This window comes from Entelurus aequoreus, linkage group LG23, assembly GCF_033978785.1.
Source record: "Entelurus aequoreus isolate RoL-2023_Sb linkage group LG23, RoL_Eaeq_v1.1, whole genome shotgun sequence".
Lineage (NCBI taxonomy): Eukaryota > Metazoa > Chordata > Actinopteri > Syngnathiformes > Syngnathidae > Entelurus > Entelurus aequoreus.
The window spans coordinates 4820771-4840369 of record NC_084753.1 but is presented as its reverse complement, the minus strand read 5'-3'; the positions used below and the strand labels follow the sequence as shown (position 1 = coordinate 4840369).

Sequence of the window (19599 nt, the reverse complement as noted above, 5' to 3'; positions counted from 1 at the left end):
ATTTGCAAAAAAAAATGTGTATCAGTTTGAACATCAAATATGTTGTCTTTGTAGCATATTCAACAGAATATGGGTTGAAAATGATTTGCAAATCATTGTATTCCGTTTATATTTACATCTAACACATTTTTTTTCATAGTTTGGCCTGGGGTGCGATTTATACTCTGGAGCGACTTGTGTGTGAAATGATTAACACATTACCGTGAAATATCAAATAATATTATTTATCTCATTCACGTAAGAGACTAGACGTATATCAGCAATCGTCACACACACACGTAAACCTATAAAAATTTGGCGGGGGCGGGTCATGGCAGAAGTGCATTGTGAAAAAAAAGATGCTACCCGCTACTACTTCCGTACCTATGAAAATGGATCATTTCAACATTGGCGGTAACTTATAAAAACTGAGAAGGGCTGAACAAAAATGGCACCTAAAAGGAAATCATATACTGCAGGTTACAAGCTGGATGTAGTGAAATATGCAGCAGAGAACGGCAATCGAGCAGCAGAAAGAAAGTTTGGAGTAAGCGAGAAACTGACAATGACTCTGACGTAAGCGACGTACCAATAGAAGAGGAAGCGGCGCATTGTCTACCCTTGGAGTTAGCGGAGTTATTTAGAAGCGACACAGAGGAAGAACATTTCATGGGATTTAGCGATTAGGAGCGACAGATTGTTTGGTAAACATATACCATGTTCTATATGTTATAGTTATTTGAATGACTCTTACCATAATATGTTACGTTAACATACCAGGCACCTTCTCAGTTGGTTATTTATGCCTCATATAACGTACACTTATTCAGCCTGTTGTTCACTATTCTTTAGACATTTTAAATTGCCTTTCAAATGTCTATTCTTGGTGTTGGCTTTTATCAAATACATTTCCCCCAAAAATGCAACTTATACTACAGTGCGACTTATATATGTTTTTTCCTTCTTTATTATGCATTTTTGGCCGGTGCGACTTATACTCCGCAGCGACTTATAACCTGAAAAATACTGTATATGCATTTTCATGAAAAGGAATACAAATAAATGATGATGATGATGATGTCATATCTTTATCTGCAATACTGGCCCTGTATTTATTTGACATCAATAGCAGTTTTTCTACTAATATAAAATTCTAGACAAAAAGTCTCTTAAGTATCATTATGTAACATTTTAAGCAAGTATATTTTGGATTTAGATAATTACATACTTGCCAACCTTGATACCTCCGAATTCGGGAGATGGGGGGGGGGGGGGGGGGGGGGTTTGAGGTGGGCGAGGCTGGGGTGGCGGGGTTTGGTGGTAGCGGGGGTGTATATTGTAACCCGGAAGAGTTAGGGCTGCAAGGGATTCTGGGTATTTGTTCTGTTGTGTTATGTTGTGTTACGGTGCGGATGTTCTCCCGAAATGTGTTTGTCATTCTTGTTTGGTGTTGGTTCACAGTGTGGCGCATATTTGTAACAGTGCTAAAGTTGTTTATACGGCTACCCTCAGTGTGACCTGTATGGCTGTTGATCAAGTATGTATTGCAGTCACTTACGTGTGTCTGCAGAAGCCGCATACCACATGTGTCTGAGCCGACACGCTGTTTTTATGGAGACAAAGCGGACGTGACGACAGGTTGTAGAGGACGCTAATAGCAGCGCCATCACGGCACGCCCTCAATATTGTTGTCCGGGTGAAAATCGGGAGAAATTCGGGAGAATGGCTGCCCCGGGTGATTTTCGGGAAGGGCACTGAAATTCGGGAGTCTCCCGGAAAAATCGGGAGGGTTGGCAAGTATGGATGATTATCAGATATTCATGGATGCTTGCCTCATCTTTAGAATTCTAAATGAACTTGCTCCCCCTCGCCTTGATAGATTGTATTAATAAAAAATAACAGCAGTCAAGTAAACACCAGAGCAGTGACCAGAGGGAACTGCAGTGTACAAAGGCGCAGGACTACATTTGGCCAATTGGTGGGGTCTGTACAGTCATGGAACAGGCTGCCAGCCCATGTCAGAAACTGTGACACCTATTTAATATTTAAAACGCACTGAAACAGTGGTTGAAAACTAATTAGACATGCACGCACAATTAGATTTTATTCACTTGGCTTTTTTTTGTTTGTTGCTTGTTTTACTTTTTTGTCCATGGTCTGTGCTTATGGTATGCTTGTAATGTGTAATGTCTTGTGAGTTATGTATTCTTTTGTATCATGACCTGTTGAATGTTTACTGTATCAACCTGCCTTAGGACAACGGCTGAAAATTAGCTATTGTTAAAGTAAAGTTAAAGTACCAATGATTGTCACACACACACACTACGTGTGGTGAAATTTGTCCTCTGCATTTGACCAATCCCCTTGTTCACCCCCTGGGAGGTGAGGGGAGCAGTGGGCAGCAGCGGTGGCCGCGCCCGGGAATCATTTTTGGTGATTTAACCCCCAATTCCAACCCTTGAGGCTGAGTGCCAAGCAGGGAGGTAATGGCTCCCATTTTTATAGTCTTTGGTATGACTCGGCCGGGGTTTGAACTCACAACTAGGGATGTCCGATAATGGCTTTTTGCCGATATCCGATATTGTCCAACTCTTTAATTACCGATACTGATATCAACCGATACCGATATCAACCGATACTGATATATACAGTTGTGGAATTAATACATTATTATGCCTAATTTGGACAACCAGGTATGGTAAAGATAAGGTCCTTTTTTAAAAAATTAATAAAATAAAATAAGATAAATAAATTAAAAACATTTTCTTGAATAAAAAAAAAGGAAAACAATATAAAAACAGTTACATAGAAACTAGTAATTAATGAAAATGAGTAAAATGAACTGTTAAAGTTTAGTACTATTAATGGCCCAGCAGCACGCACAATCATGTGTGCTTACGGACTGTATCCCTTGCAGACTGTATTGATATATATTGATATATAATGTAGGAACCAGAATATTAATAACAGAAAGAAACAACTCTTTTGTGTGAATGTGATGTGATGTGAATTATATTTATATAGCGCTTTTCTCTAGTGACTCAAAGCGTTTTACATAGTGAAACCCAATATCTAAGTTACATTTAAACCAGTGTGGGTGCACTGGGAGCAGGTGGGTAAAGTGTCTTGCCCAAGGACACAACGGCAGTGACTAGGATGGTGGAAGCGGGAATCGAACCTGCAACCCTCAAGTTGCTGGCACGGCCACTCTACCAACTATGCGTGTAAATGGGGGATGGAGGTTTTTAGGGTTGGTGCACTAATTGTAAGCGTATCTTGTGTTTTTTATGTTGATTTAATAAAAAAAACGATACCAATAATTTCCGATATTACATTTTAAAGCATTTATCTGCCGATATTATCGGACATCTCTACTCACAACCTACCGATCTCAGGGCAGACACATGGTAACTCCGGCATATTTACATTGTTGCTCTACGTTGATGAATATGCATTGTCCTAATTCAAATAAATACATATGAAGATTTGGACTAGTGTGGCCTCACGTCTTCAGGAAGCCCATAAGCTCCTCCCGTTTCTTCTTGGATTTGTTGGTGATGATGGTCCTGTAGTTCTGTCTCTCCATGCACCACAGACGCACTTCTGTCTTTGCTGCAGACACACAAGCACATTAAAAGAATGACCCAAAATTGTAATATGTCATGTTGATTTACTGAGGCAACGCCAGCTGAATGGAGATTGGAGAACGCCAAAGGCTTCAGTGATCAATAATTCACACCCTTGCCCAACATTATCACTCAACGTACGTTATATTTATATAGAGTACTGGAGGAGACAAGTGACCTTTGACTGTGGCGGTTCGTTTGCAGTTGTAAAGGATGGCCAGCTCTCCAAAGATGTCACCGCTGGTTAGGGTCCGGAGGACACGACCTGACTGGGTGACAATGAGCTCGCCAGCTGAAGAGGCGAAAACAAAGTTACTATCGCATACACTCACACTGATCACCATATTGTGGGACAACACCCCCACCTGCTACCATGTACATGCTGTCCCCTTCAGAGCCTTCTTTGATGACTTCGCCGCCACGGCTGATGTTAATGGTCTCCAGGAGATCCACCATCATGGCTATTTGCTCGTCATCCAGGCGGCTCAGGAAGTCGTTTTTCTGGATGGCTTTGACGATCAAACCCGTCTCACTGGAAACAAAGCGGGGCAAGATGTACACGTTTCAGTGTTTTCAATATTTACAAAACCCTAAACCAGTGAAGTTCGTAAATAAAAACAGAATACAATTATTTGCAAATCCTTTTCAACCTATATTCAATTGAATAGACTGCAAAGACAAGATACTTAACGTTCGAACTAGAGATGTCCGATTATATCGGACTGCTGATATTATCGGCCGATGAATGCTTTAAAATGTAATATCGGAAATTATCGGTATCAGTTTTAAAAAGTAAAATGTATGACTTTTAAAACGCCGCTGTCTACACGGATGTAGGGAGAAGTACAGAGCGCCAATAAACCTTAAAGGCACTGCCTTTGCGTGCCGGCCCAGTCACATAATATCTACGGCTTTTCACACACACAAGTGAATGCAAGGCATACTTGGTCAACAGCCAAACAGGTCTCACTGAGGGTGGACGTATAAACAACTTTAACACTGTAACAAATATGCGCCACACTGTGAACCCACACCAAACAAGAATGACAAACACATTTCGGGAGAACATCCGCACCGTAACACAACATAACACAACAGAACAAATACCCAGAACCCCTTGCAGCACTAACTCTTCCGGGACGCTACAATATACACCGCTTCCCCCTCCCTAACCTCCTCATGCTCTCTCAGGGAGAGCATGTCCCAAATTCCAAGTTTCTGTTTTGAGGCTTGTTAAAAAAAATTATGCACTTTGTGACTTCAATAATGAATATGGCAGTGCCATGTTGCCATTTTTTTCCATAACTTGAGTTGATTTATTTTGGAAAACCTTGTTACATTGTTTAATGCATCCAGCGGGGCATCACAACAAAATTAGGCATAATAATGTGTTCATTCCACGACTGTATATATCGGTATCGGTTGATATCGGAATCGGTAATTAAGAGTTGGACGGCAAAAAAGCCATTATCGGACATCTCTAGTTGGAACTGCAAAACGTTATTTTTTTGCAAACATTAGCTCATTTGGAATTTGATGCCTGCAACATGTTTCAAAGAAGCTGGCACAAGTGGCAAAAAAGACTGAGAAAGTTGAGGAATGCTCATCAAACTGTTGAACAACTTAAGCTGTACATCAAGCAAGAATGGGAAAGAATTCCACCTGAAAAGCTTCAAAACTTGCTCTCCTCAGTTCCCAAACGTTTACTGAGTGTTGTTAAAAGGAAAGGCTATGTAACACAGTGATGAACATGCCCCTGCGCCAACTCTTTTGCAATGTGTTGTTGCCATTACATTCTAAGTTACTGATTATTTGCACACAAAAAAGAAGTTCCTCAGTTCGAACATTAAATATCTTGTCTTTGCAGTCTATTCAATTGAATATAAGTTGAAAAAGGGATTTGCAAATCATTGTATTCTGTTTTTATTTACCATTTACACAACGTGACAACTTCACTGGGTTTTGTATATAGCTATTATATACAGTACATCAGACCTGGGCATTCTGCGGCCCGCGGGCCGCATCCGGCCCTTTGTGCGTCCCTGTCCGGCCCGCGTGAGGCCAATTATAAATTACAAAATAAATTTAAAAAAGTATCTATGTCGAGTGTGCAATACAACGGTGCTGCTTTTGTTTTGAAAATCGTTATTTGTATTACTTCCGTGTGGACGTATGCGTGATTGTGAGTGAATGTGAACAACTGCAATTACAAAATAAAGTTGAAAAAACATCTATGTCGTGCGCGCAATACAACTGTGCTGCTTTTATTTTGAAAAGTATTATTTATGGGCGTGTGTCCGTGTGTAACCTGCGAGTGAAGGTGCACATGCAGCGACAAGTGATGCACGGTTTACACCCGAGACGCCAAAAAGAGAAAAGTTGATGAGGAATGCCGTGTTTTCAACAACACATGAACTGCAAAGCAACGTCCCCTCACCTAAGGTGCGTGCCTGCGCAATTGCGCACTGCTCAAGCGTCCGCTGCGTGCAGCAAGTATATATGCCGAGCACCAAATCAAATCCCATCTGAATTATAAACAAAATAAACATATTTATTCTATGGAATTTTGCAATGCAACTTTGAGTGACAGTGACAACAAGCGGCCCTAATGGTGTTCGTCAACACCGTTCAATTGAACACCGTTCAATTATTGTAACGTCTATCGAGATGCTTCGAGGACAGGAATTATATCGATCACTTTATTGAACAAAACTGTTTATATTCGGACATAACCACACCAAAAACATGAGTAAAACAATTCTATCTCGAAAAACTAGTCATTTTCTGCCGTACAAACCAGGCCAAAACCAACTTGTCATCTGTCACCAACACGCATAGCACTAAACCACTGGTGCGTTTAAGGCCACACAAAAAGTCGGACAACTCAAACACCACACAAAGTTACACTATGACTCCTCAGTCATACGTGTGCTTATTTTACTGTCATTTATTATTCATGTTAATTTATATATATTAGTCATGGAATGCTGTTACACACACTATGTTGAAGTATTACTATTATTATTATTATTATTATTATTTATCTTACGGTATATATCAAAAATAATATTGAGCAAAATTTAATTGAAATATTGTCGATGTGGCCCTCCAGCAGTGCTCGGGTAGCTCATGCGGCCCCCGGTAAAAATTAATTGCCCACCCCTGCCAATATCTATTTTTTATGGCACTTCCTGTTCGCCCTCGCTCATAAACATCTGATAACAGGACTGTCGGTGAATGTGGTTTGTTGTTACTGTGCTGCCGGGCACATTGGGTGCACGGCAAAAAAGAGCTGTCAAGATATCAGATAAAAAGACTGGATTTTTGGAAAAAATACCACAAATTAGTAAAAATTAACTAGCTGCATGGACAGATCATTTTACCTGATAAGACATCCTAAATTAAGATTTGTATATCTAGAAATTGGCAGGACTTTTAAGCTAAAAGTAAGTATTTTATTCTGAAAACAAGCATTATTCAATGTGCAATTCCTAAATTAATCATTGTCTGGATGTTGCAGAATCTTAAAACAAATCCATGACTAAAAATATGTAAATTGCTTTTGAAACTAGGGATTTTTTTAGAAATAAAAATGTTAAATCTTGGTGTGTGTCGATGGTCGCGTAACTCTACTTCTTAACAGGCATCATACACACCTGGTCCGCCAGAGAATAAGAAGACATAGCAGGCAGGACCAGTGTTCCATCCATCCATCCATCCATTTTCTACCGCTTGTCCCTCTCAAGGTTGCGGCGGGTGCTGGAGCCTATCCCAGCTGCACCCGGGCGGAAGGCGGGGTACACCCTGGACAAGTGGCCACCTCATCACAGGGCCAACACAGATAGACAGGCAACATTCACACACTAGGGACCATTTAGTGTTGCCAATCAACCTATCCCCAGGTGCATGTCTTTGGAGGTGGGAGGGGCCTATCCCCAGGTGCATGTCTTTGGAGGTGGGAGGAAGCCGGAGTACCCGGAGGGAACCCACGCAGTCAGTATTGCTCTTTTTTTTGGAAAATGCAACAGGCAACATTTTTAAAGACTAACATGAAAGTCAAAACATGTGCTGCAGTCCCCCCCTCCTGCCCACTTCACACATCTAAAAGCACTCACAGTCTACCTTGTGATATATAAAAAAAACAAAAAACGCATAAAAGGAAAACGACAGAAGAAAGTGCATTTGTTTTGCTTTCCATGTTTTTTCCTCACATCCGACTCCGAAGGGGACAGGCGGTAGAAAATGGATGGATTAATTATACAATTTGGACAACGACGCCATCCGCCACCACCCACAAATTCAAACAGTTTGCAGTCCAGTGGGACTCATAGGGTTTCATTCATTTCAACCTTATTCCTAATATTGATTGTAAAATGTATTGTCTTTTGAGGGTGTTTTTAAGGCAGGGTTCACATAAAAAACAGGGCCTGGAATAAATTCAAGATTGTAAAATGACTCTGCTTTTCCTGGCTCAAGTGTAGAATAATTTGATAAAAAATGCCATCTATTCTTATTTTACTAATAATAACAGACCAATTAATAATTTTGATTCTCTTTAATAAGGTGGGTAGGCATGGCGTTTTAAAGGTGGAATTTATTAATTCATTATTTTTTCAAAAGGTGGATTTTTTTTTCTCTATTTTACTTAATATAAATTAAAATTTTAACTTAAAGGGGTCATACTATGATATTTATTTCTACATTTAAAGCACTTCCTTGTGGTCTACATAACATGTAATGGTTGTTCTTTGCGTGAATTATGTTTTACATAAAGTTTTCAAGCCGCTTTCGGACTGTCTCGTCAGGATTCACCGTTTTGTGGGCGGTCTTATTTACGTGCCTCCACTTTGACTGCGTCTTCACCCTGCCATCTTCGTGGCAGTTTTTAGTGCTTCCATATGGCGTCCACAGAAAGATATAAGTTAGAAATATTCGCTACTTTGTATCAAAAATGACAACAGCGGATGATGCATGTACATGTACGAGCCAGTCTGCCCCACAACAAGAGGTTGGATGAAAAAAAGGAGCTTATTGACAACAATGTCAGGCTACAATGACGGACTCGCTCAAATCACTTTGGGTAAATTTACACCGTTTATGGAGATATCCGCTGACGTCACAATTTGAAAAAACGTCACATATTGGGCAAATTCTAAATGTCTCGTTTAGAGGAAGTATGAAGATTTTTAGAAATATCACCACCATGCCTGCATGGTTTGATTTCAAATTTTCGAGACTTATGCAGATAGTAAATACACAAAAACAGGTGCCAATAGTTAAGAAAAGTTGGTTTTGCACTATATGTCCCCTGAAATTAAAAAAAAAAGTTTTATAGTTAAATTCTTATGTTATTAATAATAACAGAACACTTAATTTTTTTAAATTCTCGGGTGGGTCAAAAAAACATGGTTGGGAGCATGGAATTGTCCAAAATGTTTTGATATCCTGGAGCATTTTAAGTACCTTTCACTGGAACTAAGGGGCCAAGCCCAGCTCCTGAACAACAACCCCACACCATAATTCCTTCTCCACCAAATTTCACACTCTGCACAATGCAGTCCGAAATGTAGCGTTCTCCTGGCAACCTCCAAACCCAAACTGGTCCATCAGATTGCCAGATGGAAAAGCGTGATTCATCAGTCCAGAGAAGGCGTCTCCACTGCTCTAGAGTCCAGTGGCGACGTGCTTTACACCACTGCATCCCACGCTTTGCATTGGACTTGCTGATGTATGGCTTAGATGCAGCCGCCCGACCATGGAAACTCATTCCATGAAGCTCTCTGCGTACTGTACGTGGGCTAATTGGAAGGTCACATGATGTTTGGAGCTCTGTAGCAACTGACTGTGCAGAAAGTCGGCGACCTCTTTGCACTATGCGCTTCAGCATCCGCTGACCCCTCTCTGTCAGTTTACGTGGCCTACCACTTTGTGGCTGAGTTGCTGTTGTTCCCAAACTTTTCCATCCATCCATCCATTTTCTACCGCTTATCCCCTTCAGGGTCGCTGGAGCCTATCTCAGCTACAATCGGGCGGAAGGCGGGGTACACCCTGGACAAGTCACCACCTCATCGCAGGGCCAACACAGATAGACACACAACATTCACACTCCCAAACTCTTCCATTTTCTTAAAATAAAGCCGACAGTTGACTTTGGAATATTTAGGAGCGAGGAAATTTCACGACTGGATTTGTTGCACAGGTGGCATCCTATGACAGTTCCACGCTGGAAATCACTGAGCTCCAGAGAGCGGCCCATTCTTTCACAAATGTTTGTAGAAACAGTCTCCATGTCTAAGTGTTGATTTTATACACCTGTGGCCGGGCCAAGTGATTAGGACACCTGATTCTGATCATTTGCACAGTACTGAATCTGCACTTTTAAAGGTTTTTAATGTCTTGCTTTTAATGTCTGATTCTGGCAGCTGTGCCATTTTAGTGCTTTTAGATCTTACAGCTGCCTTTGGCACAGTCGACCACACAATTCTTTTAGAGCGCCTGAGAGACTGTGTGGGTGTCAGGGGGACTGCATTAGAGTGGTTCAGATCCTACCTGTCAGAGAGGTCCTTCTCTGTCAGGCTGGGGGACGCCACCTCTTCTTCTGCTCCGCTTTACTGTGGTGTCCCCCAGGGATCTATTTTAGGCCCCATCCTGTTTTCCTTATACATTCTCCCTCTTGGAGAGATTTTTAAGAAACATGGAGTGTTCTATCACTTTTATGCAGATGACTGCCAAGTTTATATGCCAATTTCAAAAGGCCACGGCCCCCTGACACCCCTTCTCAACTGTCTATGCGACGTCAAGGCTTGGTTAGCCCAGAATTTTTTAATAATGAATGAGGGAAAAACGGAAATTTCCGTTTTTGGTCCGGCCCTCACTTACTTGGGACCACTGCAAAATGATGTGCGTCCCAAAGTCACCAGCCTTGGCGTCACTATAGACAGCCATTTTAAACTTGACAAACAAGTCAATGGCGTTTTAAAAATCGTGTTTTTATCATCTTCGTCTTTTAGTAAAGGTAAAACCGTTTTTATCTTTTAACCTTTTTGAACAAGTCGTGCATGCTTTTATTTCAAGTGGCCTGGACTACTGCAATGCACTTCATGCTGGCATTAGCCAAAAAGCTCTCTCCCGGTTGCAGTTAGTCCAGAACGCGGCAGCACGACTTTTAACAGGGGCCAGGAAACGCCAGCATATAACCCCAATTCTTCAGAGTTTGCACTGGCTCCCTGTTCATTTTAGAATTGATTTTAAAACCTTGCTGTTTGTTTTTAAAGCTTTACATGGACTGGCACCTCAGTATATCTCAGACCTCATCCAAATTTACACTCCTGCGCACGCTCTGAGGTCCGAGAGCCAGCTCCTGCTCGTGGTGCCCAAGACCAGACTTAAAACCAGGGGAGACAGGGCCTTCTCTGTGGTCGGCCCTAAGCTCTGGAACACTCTGCCCCTCCATGTTCAAACTGCTTCCACAGTGGAGTGTTTTAAGTCTCGTCTTAAGACCCACTTTTATTCTTTAGCTTTTAACACTACGTGAGTTGTGTGGTCTTCTGTCCTCTGTGTTTTGTTTTTTATACATTTTGATTTCTATTTACTGTTTTAATTGGTTTTACCCTTTAAAATCGTTTTTAATCATATTTGTTTTTATATTGGTTTTATATTTATTTATTTTTTGTTTTTATTCAGTCATTGGTGGAGCATAATATTGTTTTTAATATTGTTTTTAACATGGCTGTGCAGCACTTTGGAAACATTCTTGTTGTTATAATGTGCTATATAAATAAAGTGGATTTGTATTGGATTGATTTGGATGGGTGGCCAAATACTTTTGGCAATATAGTTGTATATGATCAAATATTGCAGATCTAAACTGTCTATTCTGACTTTAGACGTATAACCTTTTTGAGATTATTGGGCTGACCTGGAAGTTTTCTTCACCCTGGACTTCCTGATGTCCACCGTCTCTGGGATGGGTTCTGGTGCGATGACAGCAGCGCGACTCTTCCTGACCTCCGGTTCGACGTCGTTGTCCCGCTGAGGCGGAAACTCTGCAATGCACCGAGTTATTGTTGTTCCGAGTAAAAATGATGACCGCCTCTTTCTTACCCAGGTTGTGATATTGACTGTGGAGCTCCTGTAGAAGTTTCTCCTTCTCCTGCAGACGTTGCTCTGTGAAGACAAATTAGCCCGTGACTTGGGGACTGGCGTGTGCGTGGACCTCACCTCGGCTCCTCTACACACCCAAGTCTTTATTCTGCCTCTGCAGCTCCTGGTTGATGAGACATTGCTTCTCCAGCTGCTGCCGGAGCTCCTCCATCACTGCATGGATGGGGAAAAATGCGAGAAAGCTCGTTTACGTATGAGGTGGCTTCTTCGGCAGGCACAGCAAGAGCCCGCGCTGAATAATGCAGACAGGCGATTGACAGTCGACAGGGTGCATTCGGAGTGCCAGCTAATAAGTCGCTTTGCTTCCTGAAGGATGATGCCAACATCATGGCACGAGCCTACGTGGTCATTCAACAAGTGTGCAAGGAACAAACCCAACTTTGTTTGCACACTCAACTTATAATCTTCATTTTTCTCCACATTATTGTCGCTTTAGAATCAAATACAAACACACGTCTGATACAGTGAAGCTGGACAAACTGTTTGCCTATGATAAGCACGCACATCACGCGAAGTGCCATGATTACCATCGCCTCGCCCTGTGTTATTGCCCTGACGTTAAGCACACTGTTAAAGACACAGTGAGGAAAAGTTGGCTAACCACAGAGAACCCTGGGTATTATACTTATACTTTTTTTTTTAACCAAGTATACCTCAGAAAACACTTGGCTCTTTAAGACCCACCATAATGATCAACGTTAATACAGTTTTTTCCAATTGCTTACACACTAAAATTTAAATGTTCACACAGTTAACAAGGTCTACACACAGTAAGCAAAACCACTGTGCAGATTTGCCTAATATTAGGCATAGACTCTGCTTCACAGTTTTTGCGAAATATTACACACAATCCTTTACACACACCTTCCCATCTTGCACACATAAGGATTGTGATACACACACTGCAAAAACTGGAATCTAAGTAAGATGAAATATCTCAAATAAGGGTGATATTTGCTTATTTTCTGTCTGATAATTCTTCTCACTAAGCAGATTTTATGTTAGAGTGTTTTACTTGTTTTAAGTGTTTTGGTCCTAAATGATCTCAGTAAGATATTACAGCTTGTTGCTGAGCTTTGATGACCTATATTGAGTAAAACATGCTTGAAACTAGAATATCAACTGTTGCAAAGCTGTCATCAACACTCACAAGTATAAAACTACTTTTTTAAAGTAAGAATTTCTTATTTCAAGCATGAAAAAAAAAAAATCATGACTTTGACACAATTGTGTCTCATAATTAAAACAGATGACAGCCAAATGGACTTTGCTGTTTTATTTTTAATGAAACAATAGAAAACACGTACTCATATAGTAGTACAGTTGGCACAGTACAGTAAACTGACAGTTAATATTGACATTTCTAACAATTTTGAACAGAAATAGTTCATGCACATTCAGATAAATTCTTCAAAATTACAATTAAAAAAATGTTGGCCGGGGTTCCGGGCTGTATATATGCGCACTAATTGACTGACAGAGCACGCACTTGGTGCCATGATGTCATGTTGTCGATGGAAAAATGCATTTTTAGACAATATGATTTGCCTGAGCGGCTAGGAGACCCCGAGAGTAACAAGTGGTTGCCTTGTTGAATTTCCATTAAGAACAATAAATTAGTTTTTAGTATAAGTAAATGTAATGCAGAGCGCATATCATTATGTCAAGATAATGGCACTAGCATTTACTTAATTTAAGAATATTTTTCAACATATTGAGCAAAAAGTTCTTTTTTTTTTTCTACCAAGAAAAGTGCACTTATTAGTGAGAATATACTTATTTTAAGGTATTTTTGGGTTAATTGAAGTTATCTAATTTTACTTGTTTTGGAAAGTCTTGACAAGCCAAATTTTCTTGTTCTATTGGCAGATAATTTTGCTTAAGTCAAATAAAATACCCCTCATTTTTGTATTTTTTTTTCTTGTTTTTGAACACTGACTTTTTGCAGTGCATTTTCACACATTACACACACAATAGGATTGTGATACACACATCTTTATCTCCATATTTTTTTACAAACCTTTTTATTTGTCTCAGATTTTAATTTGTACCGCCTGTCATTGTTGTCTACTGTCATATGTTGCTTTACCTGACTGTGGTAAAAATAAATATTTGCAGTTTGCAGCATCATTGTTGAGCAGTTCTTGAAAAGATTACAGGATATTTTTACTTTCTCTTTAGGTCCTTACGAATAGGCCCACGTCAAAGTAAACAATGACGATTGCTATGGATCTGCCAACATAGTTTGTCAAGTTACAGTAATCATTCATCACATATGCTAAAATGGTCGGGCAAAATGCCCCAAACATGTGATTTCTTATAGTAAAATAGGGGTTTTTACAAATGTGTTCTGTATCTATCACTGTTCTGGTAACTCACACGAAGAGTGTCTTATCATTTGAAGTTTGCATGAATGAGATGAAAATAAAACTGCATTTGAATGGGCTTATGTTTTGACCGAAGTGTGTCATTTTGCGAATAATCTAGGAATTAAGAAAATTGAATGTGGTTGTGGAGGGGGGCGTGGCCTGCGGGCCTGCCGCGGAACGGGGTGTGTCAGGACCGGCCTCGAAGACAGCGACAGGTGCGTAGATGGCCCAGGTGGGCCTTGTTATCTAATCACCTGTTGCCTTATTAGCAGCAGCCGTGAAGAAACGAGGGGTGGTAGTTGGAGGTGCTGCTGAGAGACACTGTGCTGAAAAGCAAAAGACTTTGGACCATTGGAAAAATAAAACAGTGTTATAACCTGAATTCCTGGCAGTCTGTGGTTGTCTGAAGAACACACTAGAGGGCAACCTCTACAGTGGTGTTTGGAAAAGTGTGTACCGTATTTTTCAGACTATAAGCCAGTTTTTTTCATAGTTTGGCCGGGGGTGCAACTTATACTCAGGAGCGACTTATGTGTGAAATTACTAACACATTACCGTAAAATATCAAATATTATTATTTAGCTCATTCACGTAAGAGACTAGACGTATAAGATTTCATGGGATTTAGCGATTAGGAGTGACAGATTGTTTGGTAAACGTATGGCATGTTCTATATGTTATAGTTATTTGAATGACTCTTACCATAATATGTTACGTTAACATACCAGGCACCTTCTCAGTTGCTTATTTATGCCTCATATAACGTACACTTATTCAGCCTGTTGTTCACTATTCTTTATTTAGTTTAAATTGCCTTTCAAATGTCTATTCTTGGTGTTGGCTTTTATCAAATACATTTCCCCCCAAAAATGTGACTTATACTCCAGTGCGACTTGTATGTTTTTTTTCTTCTTTATTATGCATTTTCGGCCGGTGCGACTTATACTCCGGAGCGACTTATACTCCGAAAAATACGGTATATCTTTTGAAAAAAAGACACACAGTTAGTAAAATTGTGTGTGGAAAAAAACACAAAACTGTATAGCGTAGCATAGTAGGCCTAAATAGTAGTTAAACACAAGACTTATTTATTAAACAATTGTATTTATTTAACAAGTAAGTTTGACATTTTTGGCCACTGTAACATTACACACAGTTTGAACAGTGTGTTTGTATATTTAATTAAGTAATTCTTTAGCGTACTCAATGGAGCCCGCCTACCACGGTTTGAGAATTCCTGCTCTAATAATACATTGTGGTTGTTTAAAGCAGCACTAAGTAACTTTTCAACCTTCATAAAATATTTTCATAACTTTTGGGATCAATTTACCACTAGTTGAATGACGCCTCTGTCATGGCCTGAGTGGGTCTGTATCACTTTTACCGGCACTTAGCAACATTGAGGAGGGTGGCAGGAACCCTGACACACAAAAATCTACAAATGGGCTGACTTGCTTTGCGGCATACGTCACTTCCCCCTTTCCCCATTCGTTAAAAACGCGGTATTGGCTTGTGCAGCCCTTTGAGACACTTGTGATTAAGGGCTATATCGGGGGTTGGCAACGCGTGGCTCCTTAACGCCACCCTAGTGGCTCCCTGGAGCTTTTCAAAAATGTATGAAAATGGAAAAAGATGAGGAAAAAAATATATTTTGTGATTTAATATGGTTTCTGTAGGAGGACAAACATGACACAAACCTTCCTAATTGTTAGAAATCCCACTGTTTACATTAAACATGCTTCACTGATGAGAGTATTTGGCGCGCGCCATTTTGTCCTGATTTCAGAAGTCCTTGAACGCACCGTAGTTTGTTTACATGTACAACTTTCCTTGATGCTGCCACAGAAAGACCGTTACGGTACCGTGGCATGTTGATGCCGGGGGTCGCCTTTCCAAAATGCGGAGGAACATAAGGAAGCAGCTTGCAGGTAAGATGATTAGTTCTTCATAAACGTGCAAAATACAAAATAAACCAAACATGCGTGCCTATAGCACGGGAAAGCTAATCAGAGGCAGGTGAAAATAATTAGCACCCATGACAACCAAGAAACACAAAACAGGGGTGCTGAAACCTAACTTAAACAAGTGAATCAAAAACGTAAATAAACTATAATCCGGGCAACGGATCATCACAAAGACGTGTTTTATGCCACTCCTTTGTCTCTATTTGTCCATCAAACATTTTGTGCTGTGCGTGAATCCACAAAGGTGAGCTTTGTTGATGTTATTGACTTGTGTGGAGTGCTAATCAGACATTTTTGGTCACTGCATGACTGCGAGCTAATCGATGCTAACATGCTATTTATGCTAGCCGTATGTACATAATGCATCATTATGCCTCGTATTTTAGGTACATTTGAGCTCATTTTATTTGTAGTTACCAATTCCTTCAACTTGAACACAGACATCTTTACCTTTGGCCATTCTAAGCCAGTCATTTCCAGGAGTTATCACACCCTCTGAAAAGCCTCCAATTTAGTAATGTTTTCCAATGTTGTAAAAATGTGTAGAATAAATATTACATTTCAACATTTCTGTCAACGAAGATATGCATCAGCTTGCGACACAGTCATTTTGATAGTAGGCTAATGTAGCGAATACAGTCACTTACATCATGTGTTGCCTTCATTATAACACTTATATAAGGCTTTAAATTTTTTGCAGCTCCAGACAGATTTTTTTTTTTTTTGTATTTTTGGTCCGATATGGCTCTTTCAACATTTTGGGTTGCCGACCCCTGGGCTATGTAAATAAACTTTGATTGATTGATTGACTTTGGTGGTAGATGCGAAGGCCTACGTGCCGCCAGAAAACTAAAAGAAGAAGAAGAACGCCCACGTGCAATTGCTGCTATCATGGCCGAAGCTACAAAACAACAAAAGAAACGAAAAGGTTAGTCCACAGGTGTCAAACTCAAGGCCCGGGGGTAACATCTGGCCCGCCACATCATTGTATGAGGCCCGCAAAAGCTTGGGAAAAGTGTGTGTTAATAAAATACTTCATTTTTTGTACTAAATGAAACTAATTATTTCGATTTTGACAGGAAAAAAAAGCATCTTTCAAACGTTATCTAATCATGACAAATATTACATCATTATGTAGTTTATTACAAAAATAGGTTAGTAAAGATAATAAAAGATGTCTAAGAGAATTTTTATATTAAATAAGGTAAAATATGTGTTAGATTATAGGGCAATGCGTATATTGTATTGTGCACTTATATTGCCATATACCAGCTACTGTGTGGAAGTGTGGGGGAACATATAAGAGTCACATAAAGGCATTGTATCAACTACAGAAAAGAGCTATAAGGATTATTCATAAAGCAGATTACCGTATTTTTCGGAGTATAAATCGCACCAGAGTATAAGTCGCACCTGCCGAAAATGCATAATAAATAAGGAAAAAAACTTATATAAGTTGCATTGTAGCCAAACTATGAAAAAAAACTGCGACTTATAGTCCGAAAAATACGGTATCTAGAACACACTAACATATTATTTATTAATTCTGGTTTATTAAAACTACAGGAGCTAGTAAAGTTACAGACATTATGTGTTATGTTTAAGGCTAAAAGTAAAACATTACCAGTGAATTTACAAAAAATGTTTGTCATCACTTCTGAGAATGAAGAGCATAGAAGAAAAGGTCATTATTCAAGGACAACTTTAAAACAAATGTGTATATCAGTGGTTGGGGTTAAACTATGGAATTCCCTTTACAATGAAATAAAAGACTGTAAAAATATATTCCAATTGAAAAACATATATAAAGACAGAACAATAAGATCATATGGACAGCCATAAGTGTTTACATTTTGCTTTATATTTTACTTATTTTTTTGTCTGGTTTTGTATCATCCCGTGAGATGTATATTACTTTTTTTTGTTCGGTTTGTACTCCATGAAGTTTTGCACTTGTTGTGTTTTTTTGTGTGTTTTTTTGTTTGTTTTCATTATATTTGGATGTATGTGTTTGGTTTGTATGCTATCCATTAAGTAAGACTACATATTATGTTGAAGGGGGCAGGAAAATATAAGATTTTATTCATCCTGTTCCTTCTCAGGCATTGGTGTGTAAATGTGTGTTTAGTTGCGGAGGTTTAATTGTCTATTGATCAAAGATGCACATCAATGAAGGAGATAAATAAAAAATGAATAAATGAAAGATAATAATAAACAGGTGAATATTTACTTGACACCTTTACGTATGAGGTATCCATTGATTTGTACATGAGCAAATCTAATCAAGTGCATAGGCAATAATGTAATAAAATGAGGGGATTACTGCTACACATTTATATCAATGCTGTCAAATTATTATTTTTTGATGATTAATCACGTTATTGACCGCATGCATAATTTTAATCAATTTTAAAAAGTGGCCCTATGAAGGCAACCATTACTGCGATGTGGCCCTCAATGAAAACGAGTTTGACACCCCTGGTTTAGTGAGGAGACAAAAAAGTGAAAAACGAGCCTACCCGGATAAAGGGGCAGTCAAGGATCAACATTGCCCCGCTTTCACTCGCTGGCGTGAGCTCAAAGACCAGGAGGGATTTCCACCAATGCTCAAATCAAATCAAAATACTAATGTTAGCAATCGGAAATTTGTGTGGTAGCAATAAATAGTAACCGGCTTAATAGTTTGCCGTTCCACACTGCTTTCTTTGAAAAAACTCTCCCACTTGTCTTTCTTTGCTTCGGACCTGCATCCGCCCCGATACAATATAGTAGCGCCATGTTTGTAGCGCAATCCAAGACCATTTCTTAATAGTGTCTGCTATTTAACATCAGCATAGCCATTACAGACGTAATATTTGTGCCAATATTACAGCGGACATCAAGTCAGTATGACGCTGAATGTGCCAATCATCATGGGAAATGTGGTCTCCTTCTGGCAAAACACTACTGCTTTGGGCCACAGGCGCCACCAAAATCAACCAAAACTGAACGTTCTTCAGTGGGGCTTTAAGAAACAAAATGCCTCAAGTAGCAAACTTTTGGCTAACTTTAGGCAAAAGCAAATAAAACATGGTGACTGATAACAATCAGCCCCGACAATAGATACAGTGCTAAAGACACAGTAAGGAATAATTGGGTGTTGTCGCTCTGTCTACGATGTGTAATTTTTTAGGCTTTAATTTGAGGCTTTTTGTGGCCCTAAACAAGATTTTGTGGGTTGCTCCTTTCCAGTCTTTTATCTTACTAGCGCTTGATTGTATACCTTGCTAATCAAACCCAAATGACACTTGCTCAGTGATTCTCAAACTGTGGGCTTCATCTACTTCAGTGCTTAGCCAAAGAATCGCTTGATTAAAGTACAGTGTTTTATCAAACTCAAACTCGGCGTTACTGTTCAAGCTGTGTGTAATATTACAGTGGCCAAATATATTAAATATGCTTGTTAATTAAAACATTTGCATTGTTTTTTTTAATGAATACTTAGGCCTACTACACTAC

General features: G+C 39.6%; 1 protein-coding gene across 6 annotated transcripts in view; it reads right to left on the bottom strand.

Moving 5' to 3' along the window:
• Positions 1–19599, bottom strand: part of prkg3 (protein kinase cGMP-dependent 3) — a 92879-nt gene that overhangs the window by 43947 nt on the left and 29333 nt on the right. For 5 of the 6 annotated variants that reach the window (XM_062034865.1, XM_062034863.1, XM_062034860.1 and 2 more), the window contains 6 exons: positions 11844–11921; positions 11709–11771; positions 11524–11650; positions 3971–4137; positions 3784–3897; positions 3486–3591 (listed from right to left, as the gene is read on the bottom strand). In XM_062034865.1, the coding sequence (XP_061890849.1) occupies positions 3486–3591; positions 3784–3897; positions 3971–4137; positions 11524–11650; positions 11709–11771; positions 11844–11919 (653 nt within the window). In that variant the 5' untranslated portion in view covers positions 11920–11921. Of the gene's footprint in view, positions 1–3485; positions 3592–3783; positions 3898–3970; positions 4138–11523; positions 11651–11708; positions 11772–11843; positions 11922–14391; positions 14560–19599 lie in introns of those variants that run through there. The other variant, XM_062034866.1, reaches the window with a different exon arrangement.